The sequence below is a fragment of the Phoenix dactylifera genome, chromosome 7 (genome assembly GCF_009389715.1).
Source record: "Phoenix dactylifera cultivar Barhee BC4 chromosome 7, palm_55x_up_171113_PBpolish2nd_filt_p, whole genome shotgun sequence".
NCBI lineage: Eukaryota > Viridiplantae > Streptophyta > Magnoliopsida > Arecales > Arecaceae > Phoenix > Phoenix dactylifera.
Window position 1 is genome coordinate 274,552 of NC_052398.1, and position 15,377 is coordinate 289,928.

The 15,377-nt window shown below is 40.4% G+C and overlaps 3 protein-coding genes and 1 long non-coding RNA gene across 4 annotated transcripts; 2 read left to right on the forward strand and 2 right to left on the reverse strand.

Annotated features, from left to right (window-relative positions):
- Positions 1-389: 389 nt before the first annotated feature.
- On the forward strand, positions 390-1,670 carry LOC103714082 (xyloglucan endotransglucosylase/hydrolase 2-like). The gene is made up of 3 exons (XM_008801217.3): positions 390-771; positions 854-1,047; positions 1,147-1,670. Exons 1-3 carry the CDS (start codon positions 445-447, stop codon positions 1,526-1,528), a joined length of 903 nt encoding a protein of 300 aa, XP_008799439.3. The 5' UTR covers positions 390-444; the 3' UTR covers positions 1,529-1,670.
- Positions 1,671-7,881: 6,211 nt separating this feature from the next.
- On the reverse strand, positions 7,882-9,254 carry LOC103714122 (probable xyloglucan endotransglucosylase/hydrolase protein 23). The gene is made up of 3 exons (XM_008801274.4): positions 8,864-9,254; positions 8,566-8,759; positions 7,882-8,445 (listed from the first exon to the last, which is right to left on the reverse strand). Exons 1-3 carry the CDS (start codon positions 9,116-9,118, stop codon positions 8,043-8,045), a joined length of 852 nt encoding a protein of 283 aa, XP_008799496.2. The 5' UTR covers positions 9,119-9,254; the 3' UTR covers positions 7,882-8,042.
- A 162-nt stretch (positions 9,255-9,416) lies between these two features.
- Positions 9,417-10,033, forward strand: LOC120111271. The gene is made up of 2 exons (XR_005512335.1): positions 9,417-9,506; positions 9,624-10,033. It is a non-coding gene; the product is annotated as an uncharacterized LOC120111271 (long non-coding RNA).
- A 1,629-nt stretch (positions 10,034-11,662) lies between these two features.
- LOC103714081 (probable xyloglucan endotransglucosylase/hydrolase protein 23) lies at positions 11,663-13,640 on the reverse strand. Its single transcript, XM_008801216.4, has 3 exons — positions 12,678-13,640; positions 12,380-12,573; positions 11,663-12,268 (listed from the first exon to the last, which is right to left on the reverse strand). The coding sequence occupies exons 1-3, from the start codon at positions 12,933-12,935 to the stop codon at positions 11,878-11,880; spliced, it is 843 nt and encodes a 280-aa protein (XP_008799438.2). The 5' UTR covers positions 12,936-13,640; the 3' UTR covers positions 11,663-11,877.
- Between the last annotated feature and the right edge of the window lie 1,737 nt (positions 13,641-15,377).

Sequence of the window (15,377 nt, forward strand, 5' to 3'; positions counted from 1 at the left end):
ATCTAATCCACAACCACATATCCCATTGTTAAGCAATGTAATCATCGCCAATCATCAAATACTTGTCTGATGCTAACATCCAGAGAACTAACAAGCCACAGGCGTCACGGGCCCGAGATTCCTCCTCTCTCATTGGCGACGGGGAGTTGGTGAATTTGGAGGAAAACCACCCGTGAAACAAATATATGGCCTCGGACGGCGCACTTGGACATCCATCCCCCTTCCTCTGTACCTCCCGACTTCATTTAAAAAATAGCCTAAGATGAGCTATGGCGGCTCATTTTGCCAGGTATTCTATCGAGATGAAATTTTTACTGCAGGGGAACCTTCCTTAATCCTCCCCCCTCCCCCTGTTTATATATATCACTAGTGTCTAGACATCACCTTGCTCTCCTATCAAATAGTACTACATTCTCTTTCAGTCATTTACACTCCTTTGCTCGCATGTCACAGCTCAAAAACTTCCATCACTGCTCTACTTCATCCATGGCCTCCTCTGCTTCTTCCAGTGCGAGCAACATCTTGCTCTTATTGGCATTAACTAGTTATTTGGCTAGCATCGCCTTCGCCGGTAACTTCTACCAGGACGTCGACATCACTTGGGGTGACGGCCGTGCCAAAATTCTCAACAATGGCAAGCTCTTAACGCTGTCGCTTGACAAGCCCTCGGGCTCGGGCTTCCAATCCAAGAAGGAGTATCTGTACGGGAAGATCGATATGCAACTCAAGCTTGTCCCCGGAAACTCTGCCGGAACCGTCACCGCCTACTATGTATGTTTGCTTCGTACGGCCTATAGCTTTTTCCATTAAATTTAACATTAATGGCTGAAATAATTGTAATTTTACGTTATAGCTATCGTCGCAAGGGGCAGCACACGATGAGATTGACTTCGAGTTCCTCGGCAATCTTAGTGGAGATCCTTATATAGTCCATACAAATGTGTACACCCAAGGGAAAGGGAACAGGGAGATGCGGTTCTACCTCTGGTTTGATCCCACCAAGGACTTCCATAACTACTCTGTCGTCTGGAATCCCAGACATATTGTGTAACTTATCCGACACACCAGTGGAACAAATTTTCCTTAATGGATTACTCTTTATGCCATTCTGGTTTCTAATGCTTTCTTTGGTTTCAATCATGTTAGCTTCTATGTGGATGGGACACCCATTAGAGAGTTCAAAAACAGAGAGTCGGCTGGCGTGCCATACCCGAAGAACCAGCCGATGAAGGTCTACTCGAGCCTGTGGAATGCTGATGACTGGGCCACGAGAGGCGGGCTTGTGAAGACCGATTGGTCCAAGGCGCCTTTCACCGCATCATTTAGGAACTTCAATGCTAATGGATGTGTGCGGTCTTCTGCTACCTCCTCCTGCTCTTTGGCTAACCACTCATGGATGTGGCAAGCGCTTGATTCCACCAGTTTGGAGAGACTCAGATGGGTGCAGAAGAACTACATGATTTATAACTACTGCACTGATGTGCATAGGTTCCCTCAGGGGCTTCCTCCTGAATGCTCTATGAGTTAGAGGGCCACACTGTAATCATCGAACTTTTATATTGCTTTTCTTTTTATTTTTCTGGGTAACTTTACTTGTGTGCATTGATAATAATGCCATTCTAAATAAATTTGCTGCAATATATCCTGTTGTAATTTCTTTTTTGGCATCACATCTATGATCTATCTAGCAATATCTTAGCTTGTTCCAATTTCTGCACTCTTTTAGATTGTTTTACACAAGAAAATGCCTTGCATGGATGTAAGCTCTGCCGGTTGTCCTCTTTTCTTTTATATTGTTTAGCATCACCAAAAGCCAAAAAAGAAACAAAATCAAATAATTTTTAGAGTCAATCTCATTTCTTAAAATTTTCAAATTAATAATGCTAAACTAGAATTTCAATTGCAAACGTTACCTAGCAAATGAAAAGTAGGAGCAAAATAAAAATATGTATAAGGGTAGGGGCCTAACATTTAGGCCTACCGATCAAACGAATGAAATGAAATGTGGATCTTAAATTAAAAATGCTACTGCATATACTCTAGGATGTACTACATAAGAACTAATAGGGAACTTGGATGTTCATTTAGGGTTCAAATGTCAGTTTTGATTTGAGTTAAAATATCAATTTCACAGATACTCAAAGGTAATTTTGAAATTATTGGAGGGATGGTTAGCAAATATTTTTTCGACGGGTTCTTTCCAAAAAAAAAAAATAATAAAGTAATTTGAAATGGTGTCGGCAACTGGGCTGCCGACTTAGCCTCCGCCTCCCAACTGCCTCTATAAATTCCTCGCGTCCGCCATACTCTCCTCCCTTGGCGAGCCGCTCCACATGCGGTGCCTGGGCTCCGCCGTTGGTTACGCCCCCAACCATCAATCCGGCGGCCAAGATCTCCATCTCCACCGCCTCGCCCTCCGCTGGCGAGCTTGGATACCGGAGGCGAAGGCGTGGCCGGCACCGTGGTTCGAGGTAGCGGGCAGGAGGGACGTGCCGGAGTTTGAGCAAGATCACGGAGATCGTCCCGATCTTGAGGCCTCGGATCACGGCCTTTTAGGAGGCCAACATCAGGGAGATCCTCGAGAATACGTGACTGGCGCAGGAACGCCTCGTTTCAAGCGCCGTGCCTTCCGTCTAGGTAAGTCCCAGCGTCGCGAACCTGCTGAACTAACGGCATTGCCGCATTAAAACTAGTACTATTGTCGAGGTTTAGGGTTGAATCTTGATATCGCTTTCTTGGAAAATATGCCGATGTAAAGATCAATGATGACAAGAAACAGGTACCTTTTATCGCATCTCTGTTTCGTTTGCAAATTTAGATCCAAGGGTTTGCAGCTGGTTTCTTCAAGCCTGGATTCTTGATATCAGTTTCTTGAAGAATATGCAAAGGCCTTTGCTTGACCATGTGGAAGACCTTTGCAAAATTCAATGATCTCGGGAAATAGGTATCCCTACCGGTTCCTGTTTTGTTTGGAGGTTTAAGCATTGTGTTTTTTATCAGAGTCTTCGTATTGTGGTTCTTGATTTTGCTATTCTCTTTATTTTTTTGATTGCTTTTCTATTTAATTGTTCTATTAGTCTCAATAAACTTGTCGCCCATTTTATTAAATCATTATATGGTGCGAACAATCTATCTAATCCCATCTTGTAACACTATTATGAATTTCTAATTGAATATTGATGGTTTGGATGTGGTAATAAATATAAATGTCAAGGGTAGAACTTATCCAATTAATAAAAAAAAGCCCCATGGCTGCATTTGGCATCGTTGTTACTTTTTTTAAAAAAAATAGAAATAAGAATTTTATTTTTATTTTTCCTAAATTTTTTAATAATAGAAAACTATTAGGTTCACTTTTTTTTTTATTTTTTTAACAATAAGAGCTGATGATGTGGCCGACAATGATGGAGAAGAACACCATATAGGGCTGATAACATGGTCGAGAACAAGGAAGAAAATGATGGAGGAAAATGGAGTAGAAATGAGACCAGTAACATCACTGAAGATGAGAGATAGCTCGGCATTAGACGGAGAGATAGCCGGTAAAGCTCGGAGAGCTGATATGATTGGATGAGGACGATGAAGTTGAGAATGAGATCAGACATATAAATCTATTTTTAAAAAACATAAAAAATATTTTTATTTTTTAAAAAAATAATGAAAGTTGTTCTTTAAGGAAAAAAAAAGAAACAGTAAAGAAGAAAAAAAAACAGAGCCAAAGTTGTTTTATCTTGTAGAGCAGAAGCAGCAGATGGTGCGGTCTTGAATGGTTTAGTTGCCTTCCCGCCGCAGGCTTGAATGTCATCCAAGTCGGGCTTTGAGTTTCGTGCACAACTCTATTGCCGGGTTTTGAGATTGGAATGAATTGTGAATCGTATCCCCTGCGAGAGTTTCGTCGTCAAATCTTTGGTGATTGTCTTGCCTTAAAATTCCAAATCATCCATCCTCTCGTATCACCGCAGCAAAAATAAATAAGTAATAAAGGAAAGAAAAAAAATCGAATGTATGAGAGCGTCCAAGATAAACTAAAACCCGTAAAATGATGCTGGGAACATAGGCAATGGAGGTAGGCCCCTCTGCTCATCTTTCTTACTGAATATTTGCCACTCATCTCTGCTGACTATTGAGATTGCGGACTTGCTGAAGCATGAAGAAATCGACAGACTGAAAGTAGAGAATCAGAGAAGCAGCAGGGAAAGGATAAAGACCAGAGGTAGTTTCCCATTGAGCTTGTATTCTTATTCTCTTGTTCTTATTACATCATTGTCACCTGCATTGCTCTTGCCGCCGTCATCGTGATCATGATTACTATCTGTTTGTTGGAATGCCTGTGAATGCTAGATATTTTAATTTTATGCCTTGGAAATGGACGCATGATTGCTTTGTGCCATGGTTGAGTTCTTGTATTGGCATAATATTTCCTTGCTCTAGATGGTAATGTGGTTCAGGTCAACTTTATTTGAACTGAGAATGAGCATTATTCCTTGGATAGCAGCCACATGCAAATAGGAACAGATGTGTACTTCCTGTTACTCCTTGCCTAACTACATGGCTCAATTTAATCAAAGAAAAAACTAGTTGGCTCAGTAAAACCAATAAAATGTTTGATTGTCTTGTTTGGGGTTACAAGACTGGAGCTTAAGGGCATCAAGTCAAACAGCAGGTGGTATTTAAATCCAAGGTCATGGGTATTTAACAATCCCTTGAATCAGCCATAGGCAATCTTTTGAGCTTGGATAGCACTCAGCGACATCACCTACATCAGAATCATTGTAGTTGCTACTGAGCTCGAATATCTAAAAGCATTTTTGGTTGCCTATGCTGTGCTTATGATTCAATAAGTAAATCCATTAAATACAGACATAACTGTGAATCCGCTGTTTTTTGTCATACAGGATGATTTTTATTCTGTTCCCATGTTTTACTTTGACTTGTTCAGATTTGTCTCAATTCTTAATAAAGTATATCAAAATTTGAATCTCAGTTCATGCTCCACTTGCTCTTTCTGCCTAAGTTTTTCTTTGCAGTAATGTCAAGTTCATGATCTTAGCTTTTCTTCAGTTACATGCTTCACTGTAGAGCAGTAATAGAAAGAAATAAGCAAATTTCTGCTAAACTGTTGAATGCAACTGCTATACATTGCTTTCATCAAATTCCTGGTATCACTTTGCAATGAGAATATAGTTCCGTGCATAGTGCTCTGTTTATCGACAAAAAAGACAATGAAAAATATGTGTTGGCATCCTATAGAAGAATGAATGAATCAAAGATTGATCTGTACTAGTTCACTATTTTTCTTCTCCCTCCAGGCTAAGGAGCACTCCAAAGGCAGGCCCTGAGAAAACAACTTCAGGTCAGCGCAATATTTGTAGACCATGTAGTTCTTCTGGACCCAACTCATCCTCTCTCGGCTCGTGAAGTCCAGCTCCTGGTTCCACCAGTCACTGCTGGCTGATCCAGTGCTAGATTTATTTGAAGAACAGTTGGAGTTACTGGAGGACCAAATGCATGCGTTAGCATTGAAATCCCTGTAGGAGGAAGTGAAGGGGGCTTTGGTCCAGTTGGTCTCGATGTGTCCATCTGTGTAGCTCAGTCATCAGCATTTCAGATGCTGGAGCATATGACCTCCTAGGATGGTTATTTGGAAATGCAATGCCCTCCGGATTCTTGAATCTCTGATTGGTGTGCCATCAACCGTGAGGCTGAAAGGATGATAAACCATCATGAGCATAGCATTCAATTTTTTCTTCAAAAAAAGAAAGGAATGCTTGTGATATATAGATTACAAGTCTTTGTATTTAACTACTTGCATAATGTGTCAGGGGTTCCAGAGAATCGAGTAGGTGTGGAAGTCTTTGGTGGGATCAAACCCGGGGTGGAACTGCAACTCCCTATCCCCCTTCCCCTGGGTTGAAAACATTGGTGTGGAGTATAAGGTTCTCTACTTAGGTTCCGAAGGATCTTAAAGTCAATCTCATTGTGAGTTGGTCCTTGTGAAGACAACTGCAAACATAAATAAAGCTTAAGCCACTATTTCTTTGAACTCCAATTAAACCACAAATTTGAGAAGTTAATCTTATAGAGGAATATGTGCACAGATAGTAGGTGGTGACGGTGCCACAAGAGTTCCCAGGGACAAGCTCAAGTTTTAAGGTATTATCTGTGCCACTTACAAGGCAGCAACTTTCTTTATTATTTTATCTATCCGAGGTATTATATATGATAATGTTCATGTGGTAAGGGTTTGAACTGTAGGCCAATTTGGCTTCACAAATTTGACTGCACATGACACTTTTCAGATTATCTATTTACTGTTTGAATTTGAGTGGACATGTGCGCTACATTCCAGGTTTCTCTGATAGGCTTTTCTCAATTGGTATCCATAATCTAATTCGAGAGTAATTTGAAGACCTTGATATAAGCTACATAGAAATGAGAGAGATTTGGAAACAACAAGGACACTAGTATTGAAATGGGGGGAGAGGCAATAGATTTGTCAAAAATAATAAAACACAATCTAAGATTGGTTTGATTTCTTAAAAATATGATACTAGTTTGATATAGAATAGACAAACTCCAAAGAATTACTGTTACTTATAGGCGTCTTACTATGCCTACATACACCTCTGCATACAAGCTGAGCCAAGCGATTATTACACTATTTGAACCTGGCTCTGTTTATGACAAGGGGGCATCAAAACTCAGCTCAGGTTTGAGGCTTGGATGAGTCTAAACATATATGAGGGAGGCTTTGGTTTGAAACATAGGGACAGCAAAATAAAATCACTAAATTGTCAAATAACAGTAATAAGGGAGCACTCATATCCGGAAGTTAGAAGTGTGTAGTTCTGTTTTGTAACAGCAAAATAATTCACCAAATTGTCAAATGACACTAACAAGGGAGCACTTACATCTGGAAGTTAGAAGTGTGTAGTTCTGTTTTGTATTTTATGAATATGAAACCAAAAGAAGAGCTCCTTATAAAGGTGACAGTTAGATCCTTATCTGAGAGTAACATAATCTGTTGGATTTATGCATTGAGGGATTATTGTTGCTTATTATGTTGGTATAACTTACCCCTCATGGAAAACTATCCTACTCCTCAAGGACGTTAAACAGTTGGATTTGCTTAAATGGACATAATTTACTTTATGAAAATGCCATAAGTGTCCAAACAATGACTCACATTGACATGTTCATCTGCATTATATGTAGACTCTTGGTGACAGATACCATGACCAGTAGGCATTATATTGACAACATTTAGGTAGAAATCTGAATTTTCTTAAGCACCTGCTTAGGTCCAAATTAATCTACAACATTTTTCATGATGTACGTATAAAATTTGAGAACTGGTTTCTGTTCAGACTTCATAGTCTTGAGGAAGCACAGCCTACTGACGGATTGGTATCCATGAAGATGAACTTTAGGAGTTCGAGGTGAAGGTTAATAGATTATTTGAGATATAGATTGATGGAGGCTTAGAGCAGTTACGTTGTATCAAGAGTAAAACTAGAATATTTGTCCTTCTCTAATGGTCATCTCCCCAAAACACCATTCAGGATGATTTGATTTTTAAGTTGAAAATTTAAGTTTAATTTACTCTTTCCTATAAATGTTAAGAATTGCATTGCAATCTTTTTTTAGTATTATTGGAACATTGGAACAAGTATGATGAAGGATTAGATGGTAAGTTCAACTTAAGAAGAAATGTATTTGATTAGTCAAATATATATCTTCCGCATTGCAAATATTTGGAACATGCATGTTATTTTACCTTTTTCATTTCGATCCAAGAACTTACTATTGACCTTCAAATTGATCCCTCTCCTGTCTACAATATGCATTCCTGTGCAGAGAAATAGCTCAGCTCTTTCTGAATGATAAAGAAAATTCTGCGTGGTGCTATTGTTTAAATTCGTGGTATCAATTTACATGGAGGATATAATTCCTTACATACTGTTCTGCATTTATGGACAAAATAGACATTAAAGAACAAACGAATTAAAGATTGAGCGTGATGGTCATGTATTTCCATTTTTTCAAGCAGCGGAGCACTCTGGAGGTAGGCCCTGGGGGAAACGCTTTAGGTCAGTGCAGTAATCGTAGATCATGTAATTTGTCTGCACCAATCTCATCCTTTCTTGGCTTGTGGAATCCAACTCCTGATTCCACCAGTCACTGTTGGTCGAAGCAGTGCTACTTTTCTTTGAAGGACAGTTGGAGGCACCGGAGGACCAAATGCAGGCATCAGCATTGAAATTCCTATACGAGGCAGTGAAGGGGGCATTGGTCCAATCGGTCTTGATGCGCCCACCCTGCGTGGCCCAGTCATCGGCGTTCCAGAGGCTAGAGTAGATCCTCATTGGTTGGTTCCTTGGGAATGCAACACCGCTTGACTCCATATTCTTGAAGTCTCTGATCGGTATGTCGTCAACCATGAAGCTAAAAGAAATAATGAAAACAAAGGTGAGCATAATTTCAAATGCACAAGAGGATGTATATATTTGTAATGGATAGGATGAATAATGCTACTGTTTATTTATGTAGAATTCGACAACTCACATGATATGTTTGGGGTTCCAGAGGATGGAGTAGGTGTGGAAGTCGTTGGTGGGATCAAACCAGAGGTGGAACTGCATCTCCCTGTTCCCCTTCCCCTGACCGAACACATTGGTGTGGAGCGTGTAAGGGTCTCCACTGAGGTTTCCGAGGAACTCAAAGTCGATCTCATCATGGGTTGGTCCTTGTGATGACAACTGCAAGCGCAAAAGAAGCATTTTTGGTTAGTTCTGTGAATTCCAATCATGATGAACTGGTGATGAATTAGCTGCACAGAGGCTGGCTGTAAAACGGGGCTTACGTAGTAGGCGGTCACGGTGCCAGCTGAGTTCCCAGGCACTAGTCTCAGCTGCATGTCAATCTTGCCAAAGAGGTACTCGTTCTTGGACTGGAAGCCGGAGCCAGAGGCTTTGTCGAGGGAGAGGGTAAGGAGCTGCCCATTCTCGAGGATCTGTGCACGCCCGTCGCCCCAGGTGATCTGAAAGTCCTGGTGGAAGTTACCGGCAGAGGCACCGGCCATCAAAGAGCATACTAGCAGGAGAAGAGATAACGCCATGATGGCACTAATAGAGGGGGAAGCAGCTGAAATGGTTTTGAGATAACCAAGGGAGTGTTGTCACGAGTAGTCGTAGAAGGGAGGGGAGTTGGTGTTCGAGTGAGGAAGACAGGAGGAGGTGTTCCCTTTATATGTAGACAGGAGGTGATGGGATAAGGATCCAGGAAGGGGATTGGATGGTTCCCTTCTCTAATGCTTTGGGTTGGCAACAGGTTGGCGACAGAGGTGCTTATTATTAAAAAGTAGGGGTTGAGACTTGGAGATCGAACAGGAGGAAGGCGAAGGCCGGTTTCGTATGGGATGGGGCGGTGCAGGAGCAGCGATGGGTAGTCCTGCTGGATCTTCCGCGTCAAATGGATCGACATCGCGGTCACCACTCACTCGCCAGGTACTACCTACCAGCACTTCTGACCATCTTCTCGCTAGATATATCTATCGGTTTATCTACGTTCTTTTCAACAAAAAAAAAAACAACTAACGTGATACGGGCCACTGGACTTTCCAGCTATGGTTTGGCTGCGTCATTTTGTCTTGATTGTGGTCAAATGCTCTCCTGTTGCGTTTGCGTGATGTTGGATCACAGCTCTGTCCACCTCCGGTTCCACGTTCCCGCTACATTTTTATTTTTACACGTAAGGTCGACAGCTATTATTAAACAGCTCGCATACATGGCAACGATCTGGGTATTTCCGATTTATGGGAGCATTTTCCTGCAGCATTAACCATATTTTTTCTTCAATCAAGTAATAATTATGTTTGTGCCTCGCATGTATTCACGGAGACCGATCCAATTGGCTCTCCGGAGAGACACTCGCATGCTTGCAAGGTTTCTGGACTGCTGATTCTCCTTCATTGATGCGGAACCCATTCTTCCACCGAAAAAAAAGAATTGCAGAACCTATTGAGGGTTGATAATAGTTTTGTTATATTTTTTGTTACTTTATCAATAAATTATTTTGGGTTGCTTTTGGAGGCGAAGCAAGTTAATCTAGGCTGAATGGATTAACTTACTTTTACTCTTCTTTACTTTGGATAAATTACTCCACCCATATAGGGTGGAGTAATTAGTAATTTATTTCTGGATTAAGTAGGGTAAATGAGTTTGGAAAGAAAAAGGTTATGCACCAACTTTTTAGGATTACCCATTTTGCACTTAAAAGAGCAATTTAATTCAACTGCTTTAATGAGTGTTTAGCTGAACTGGATGCAATAACTAGGTTAAACGACTTTCTCCCTATTATTCCATTTTTAGATGCAGCCTATGATTTACCTTTTTTAGAAAAAATAATAAATAAGTCTACGGCGAGCAGCCATCCTTTCGCCTACACTTAAATGGTAGGTGCATATATATCTTTAGAATCAAAGTTTGTAACATAATTATTTTTTTGGCGCCTTTCTGCTTAGCTATAATGTATACTGATAACAAAAAAAATAAAATAAAAGCTGCTATAGGATGGGAATAATGGATGTTATTAGATGTTTTTTGTTATATTGAAATTAGATAATTCTTTTCAAATCTAAATCTTTGTTAGTTGAAAAATATATTTTAAATCTTTTGGTGTTGTGCTTTTTTTGCATTAGATATCTTGACAATAATTCTCTTGTGTTTATCTTTTTTGTATTTTCTCCTCATTATTTTCTCTCGATGAAATTTTGTAAAAAGACCTATACTTTGTTTATTATACTGGATCTCTTTTTTCTAGTAAATATATAATTTAGGAGGATCACCAAACTCAATATGGAATACTTTCACCACTATTGATATATTTGGATAGGATTCAAAAGCAAGATTCATCACATCCAAACTCGGTTTAGTACTGAAAGAATTTGACGATGTGACTCAAGGTGAAGTTAATTAGAAGTCAAGATCTAGTTTTTACTCAAAGTTAAGAACTTTTAAAATATTCTTATTATTTTTGATAGTTGTATTTTCTTTTAATCAGAAGAGAAATGTAATCCGATTTGGGTTGGACTTTAGTAGTATAAAAGGATTGCCTTGTAGATAGAAGATGAATCCAACTCAAATAGAATATAAAAATAGTAGGCAGCTTATATCTTTTTTTTTTCTTTAGCTGGAAGAAGAGCCCAACTGAAATATGGAGGGCTCCACTTGTATAACATATGCTATGGTTTTGAAAGACGGGGAATAAAGGGAATAGAGCGAAAATAAAGAATATAAAGTTTTCACCCATGATATGTACCACAATTTGCTAATGATGAAAAATTAATTAAAAAAGAGGTTTGATCCAAAATAATTAATGGAATAAAAAAGATATGTAGACCATGCTTTCATCAATTATCTTATTTTCTTTTATTCTATTCCAAATATTCAAGTTGAACAGGTTGAAGAAAATTCTTTGCTCTTCTTGCTTGATCAAGGTAGCCAGGATTCTAGATAAGCCCTCGTTTATATATATTTTATTATTTTATTGAGCTGTTAACAATTCAACTAAAGAGATATATGTTTGATCTCAAGTATGTATTCTCTATTTGCGTTGTCAATATTTGGAACTTATTACCTGACTTTCAAATGTATCCATCATCTCCTTTCAAGTTCAGCTGAACGATTAAACAATACTCAGCCTGGTGCTTTTTTATTTTAATTCATCGTATCATATTACATGGAGAACATAATTCTATAAATTGCGTCCTGTGCCTTTTAACAAGAATGACAACGAAGTATATATGTGTAAACATCTTGTAGAAGAATGAATGAATCAAAGAATAACGGAACTCGTTCACTGTTTCTCTCCCCTCTTTCAGGCTATGAAGCACTCTGGAGGCAGGCCCTGAGGGAACCGTTTGAGGTCATTGCAGTAGTTGTAGATCATGTAGTTCTGCTGCGCCCATCTCATCCTCTCTTGGCTTGTGGAATCAAGCTCCTGGTTCCACCAGCCAGCATTGTCAGATTTCTGTGAAGGACAATTGGAGGTACCAGAGGACCAGATGCAGGCATCAGCATTGAAATTTCTGTACGAGGCAGTGAAGGGAGCTTTCGTCCAGTCGGTCTTGACGCGCCCGCCTTGTGTAGCCCAGTCATCAGCATTCCAAAGGCTGGAGTAGATCCCCATGGGCTGGCTCTTCGGAAACGCAATGCCCCTCGATTCCAGGTTCTTGAAATCTCTGATCGGTATGCCATCAACCATGAAGCTGAGTGGAGAATGAACCATGGTGAGCATGTCGTTCAATTTTTTTCAGAGAATGAATGTTTGGTTGCATAGAACTAGTCTTACTGTATGTAGGTAGGATTCGATGACTTACATAACGTGTCTGGGGTTCCAGAGGATGGAGTAGGTGTGGAAGTCCCTGGTGGGATCGAACCAGAGGTGGAACTGCATCTCTCTGTTCCCCTTCCCCTGGGTGAACACATTGGTGTGGAGCGTGTAAGGGTCTCCACTGAGGTTTCCGAGGAACTCGAAGTCGATCTCATCATGACTTGGTCCTTGTGAAGACAGCTGCAGTTCAGGTATGCATCATACATGATCCATTAGTTTCTAGAGATCCAATTGAAAAGGAATCTACGGAGTAATTTGGTCAAACAGAGGTGAATAGAGCTTACATAGTAGGCAGTGACGGTGCCAGCGGAGTTCCCAGGGACGAGCTTGAGCTGCATGTCAATTTCGCCAAAGAGATACTCGTTCTTGGACTGGAAGCCAGAACCGGAGGCTTTGTCGAGGGAGAGAGTGAGGAGCTGGCCATTGTCGAGGATCTTCCCACGCCCATCACCCCAAGTGATGTCAAATTCTTGGTAGAAGTTTCCAGCCGAGGCAATGGCCATCAAATAGCATGCTAAGAGAAGAAACAGTACTGATGCCATGATAGCACTAGTAGAAGAAATGGTATAGAGATAACAGAAGTACTGCTGGTATTAGATTGAAGGAAGAGAGAGGATGAAGTTGGTGTGTCGGAGTGAGGAAGGGAAGAGGGGGGATGGGTTGGGTTTGTATATGCATAGCGGGTGATGGGAGAATGGATGTGGGTTGGCAGCGGGTTGTTGATAGACAAAGGTTGGGATATGTTTGAGAGAACGCGGCTTGTTAGATGGTGAAGGCCGGCTTCGCGTGGGGCAGAAGCCTTGCTTTTTAACCACGGAAGCGTCTAATGTCGGTGCACCGCGGGCGCGTTAAACGGGGGTCCTACTACGCTTGGGTGGATGCACAGGCCGCGGATTTATTTTACGATGGCTTTATATGTGCTTTCAGGGTTGTCCGGTTGTCATAGGTCTCTGGGGCCAGAGCTTGTTTGCCGCGTTTGGTTCTGGATTTGAGTCAAATGCTGTTGGAGGTATTGATGTTTTTTTTTTTTTTGATATTTTGACCTTTTAATTTCTTAGGTTTAATAGAGTCTTTTTTTTTCCCCTAGAGGTTGATATTCATGCAGAAAATTATATATTTTTTTATCATAGAGATCCATCTGTATATCTAAGATGTATAGATTTTTTTTTTGTGTGTATAGAATGTGAGATGCATGTTTTTTTCTTATAGCTTTATTCTGTAGATCTTTTTATTTTCTAAAATGTTTGATTATATTTTGTTCATCATAAATTTCTTCGCGCTATATCCCCGCACAGGATGTTGGATTCATTCTTGTCTTCCTTTTAAAATAGCAAGTTGTACGCATCAAAAAAGATTCGAGACCATTTTCTTTCTTTTACTTCGGTTAGCGATAAAGCCTTTTATCTTTGACGGGCTGATGATGGCCTGCATCACAAATAGTGATTTGATTAACTGCTTTATTTATTTGAATTCAATTGCTAGAAGAATCAGCGTGTTTACTTATATTCTTAATTCATGAGAATCGAAAATACGTAAAAAAATTCTTCTAGTATATATATATATATATATATATATATATATATATATATATATATATATATATATATATATATATATATGATATTTTTGGTATTATATGGCTAATGATCTTGTATTCTTCTGGCATACCAAATAGGTTACTCGTAGATATCTAAAAATCTTTAATCACTGAACTATGACATACTTAATTTTTTTTTTTTGCTAAGATGGATGATTCATACATGTCTGGTATGGATACATCGAATAAGGATAGAAAATAAAAGATCTCGGAGCGCTCTAGATAGCTCTCCATCTCCAACCCATCAGATATTTCCGGAGTGACTGGCCACGTAAGAAGCTGCCCAATCCGCGTTTTCATTTGTCTCTTTGAATGTATGTTTTGGCTTGGAAAGCCACTCCATTGCTCACCATAGCCCGAATATCCTCAAGCAGAGGGTAGTCCCCATTGGCGCAACTAGAGCTACCTTAAATCCAGCTGACTACAGTGGTTGAGTGGTTGAGTCGCCCTCAAGAATAACTGAGTCAGCCTGAAGCACAAGTCGAGCATGGCTCAGGCCAGCCCATGCCGCCCTCAGCTCTGCACCATGAACTGAGGTGTCAAAAATTTAACATGATGCTCCTTGGTCAGATGACCAAGATCTTGGCAAATCCACATATGATCAAGAAAAGAGTACCTATAATCACATGAAAACCATAAAAGCTAGTTGTTGAAAAAAAGATAGAACCATAAATACTATCTGAAATAGTAGAGGGTGCTTGGTGATATTTCATTCCTTGAAAGCCCGTGGATGCTAGAGCCAGTGAAACGGTAGCTACTAAAGCTAAACTAGTCATTTTTCCTTCCCCGTGAGTGCAGCATGACGAGCCCAAGTTACGACGGCTTCGAATGAAGGGTGTACCGCTACTATCCTGAAGTTCAGGCCTTTGATGACGATGCCAGCACCTTCCCTCCGCCCACCATCAAGCACGCAGCCATCAACCCATAGTTGATGGCGCGGATCAGACAGACTTAATCTCTACTTTTGTCCTGTGTAACAGCTCCCCATTTTTAATTGTTTCTTGTTGTGGGTCCATTTGTCGATATAGGACGGGTTGCTGTGATCAAGTTGCGAACACCTGAACAGGTCCGTGTGTAAATGTCATAAAGGATATGGTCGTTAATCGCCGCGCTAGTCGTCGCAGCAATATGGCCACTACCCAAACACCTGAACAGTGGGCCGCAGCGCGCCGCAGGTCCGTTTATTCTTAATCAAACATTGGATGCTGCTTGACGAGGTATCAATGTTAATTCTTTCCTAGGGCCCAACTATGGCCCATTGTCCTAATACGACAGTGTCATGGTTGCAACTGGGCAAGATCCACGTATAGCAGTATCCAGGCCTGTTGTTGTTACGGAAGGTACGGGAAGAAAATGAGCCAACACTAATCAATACAAGAGTGCCCGA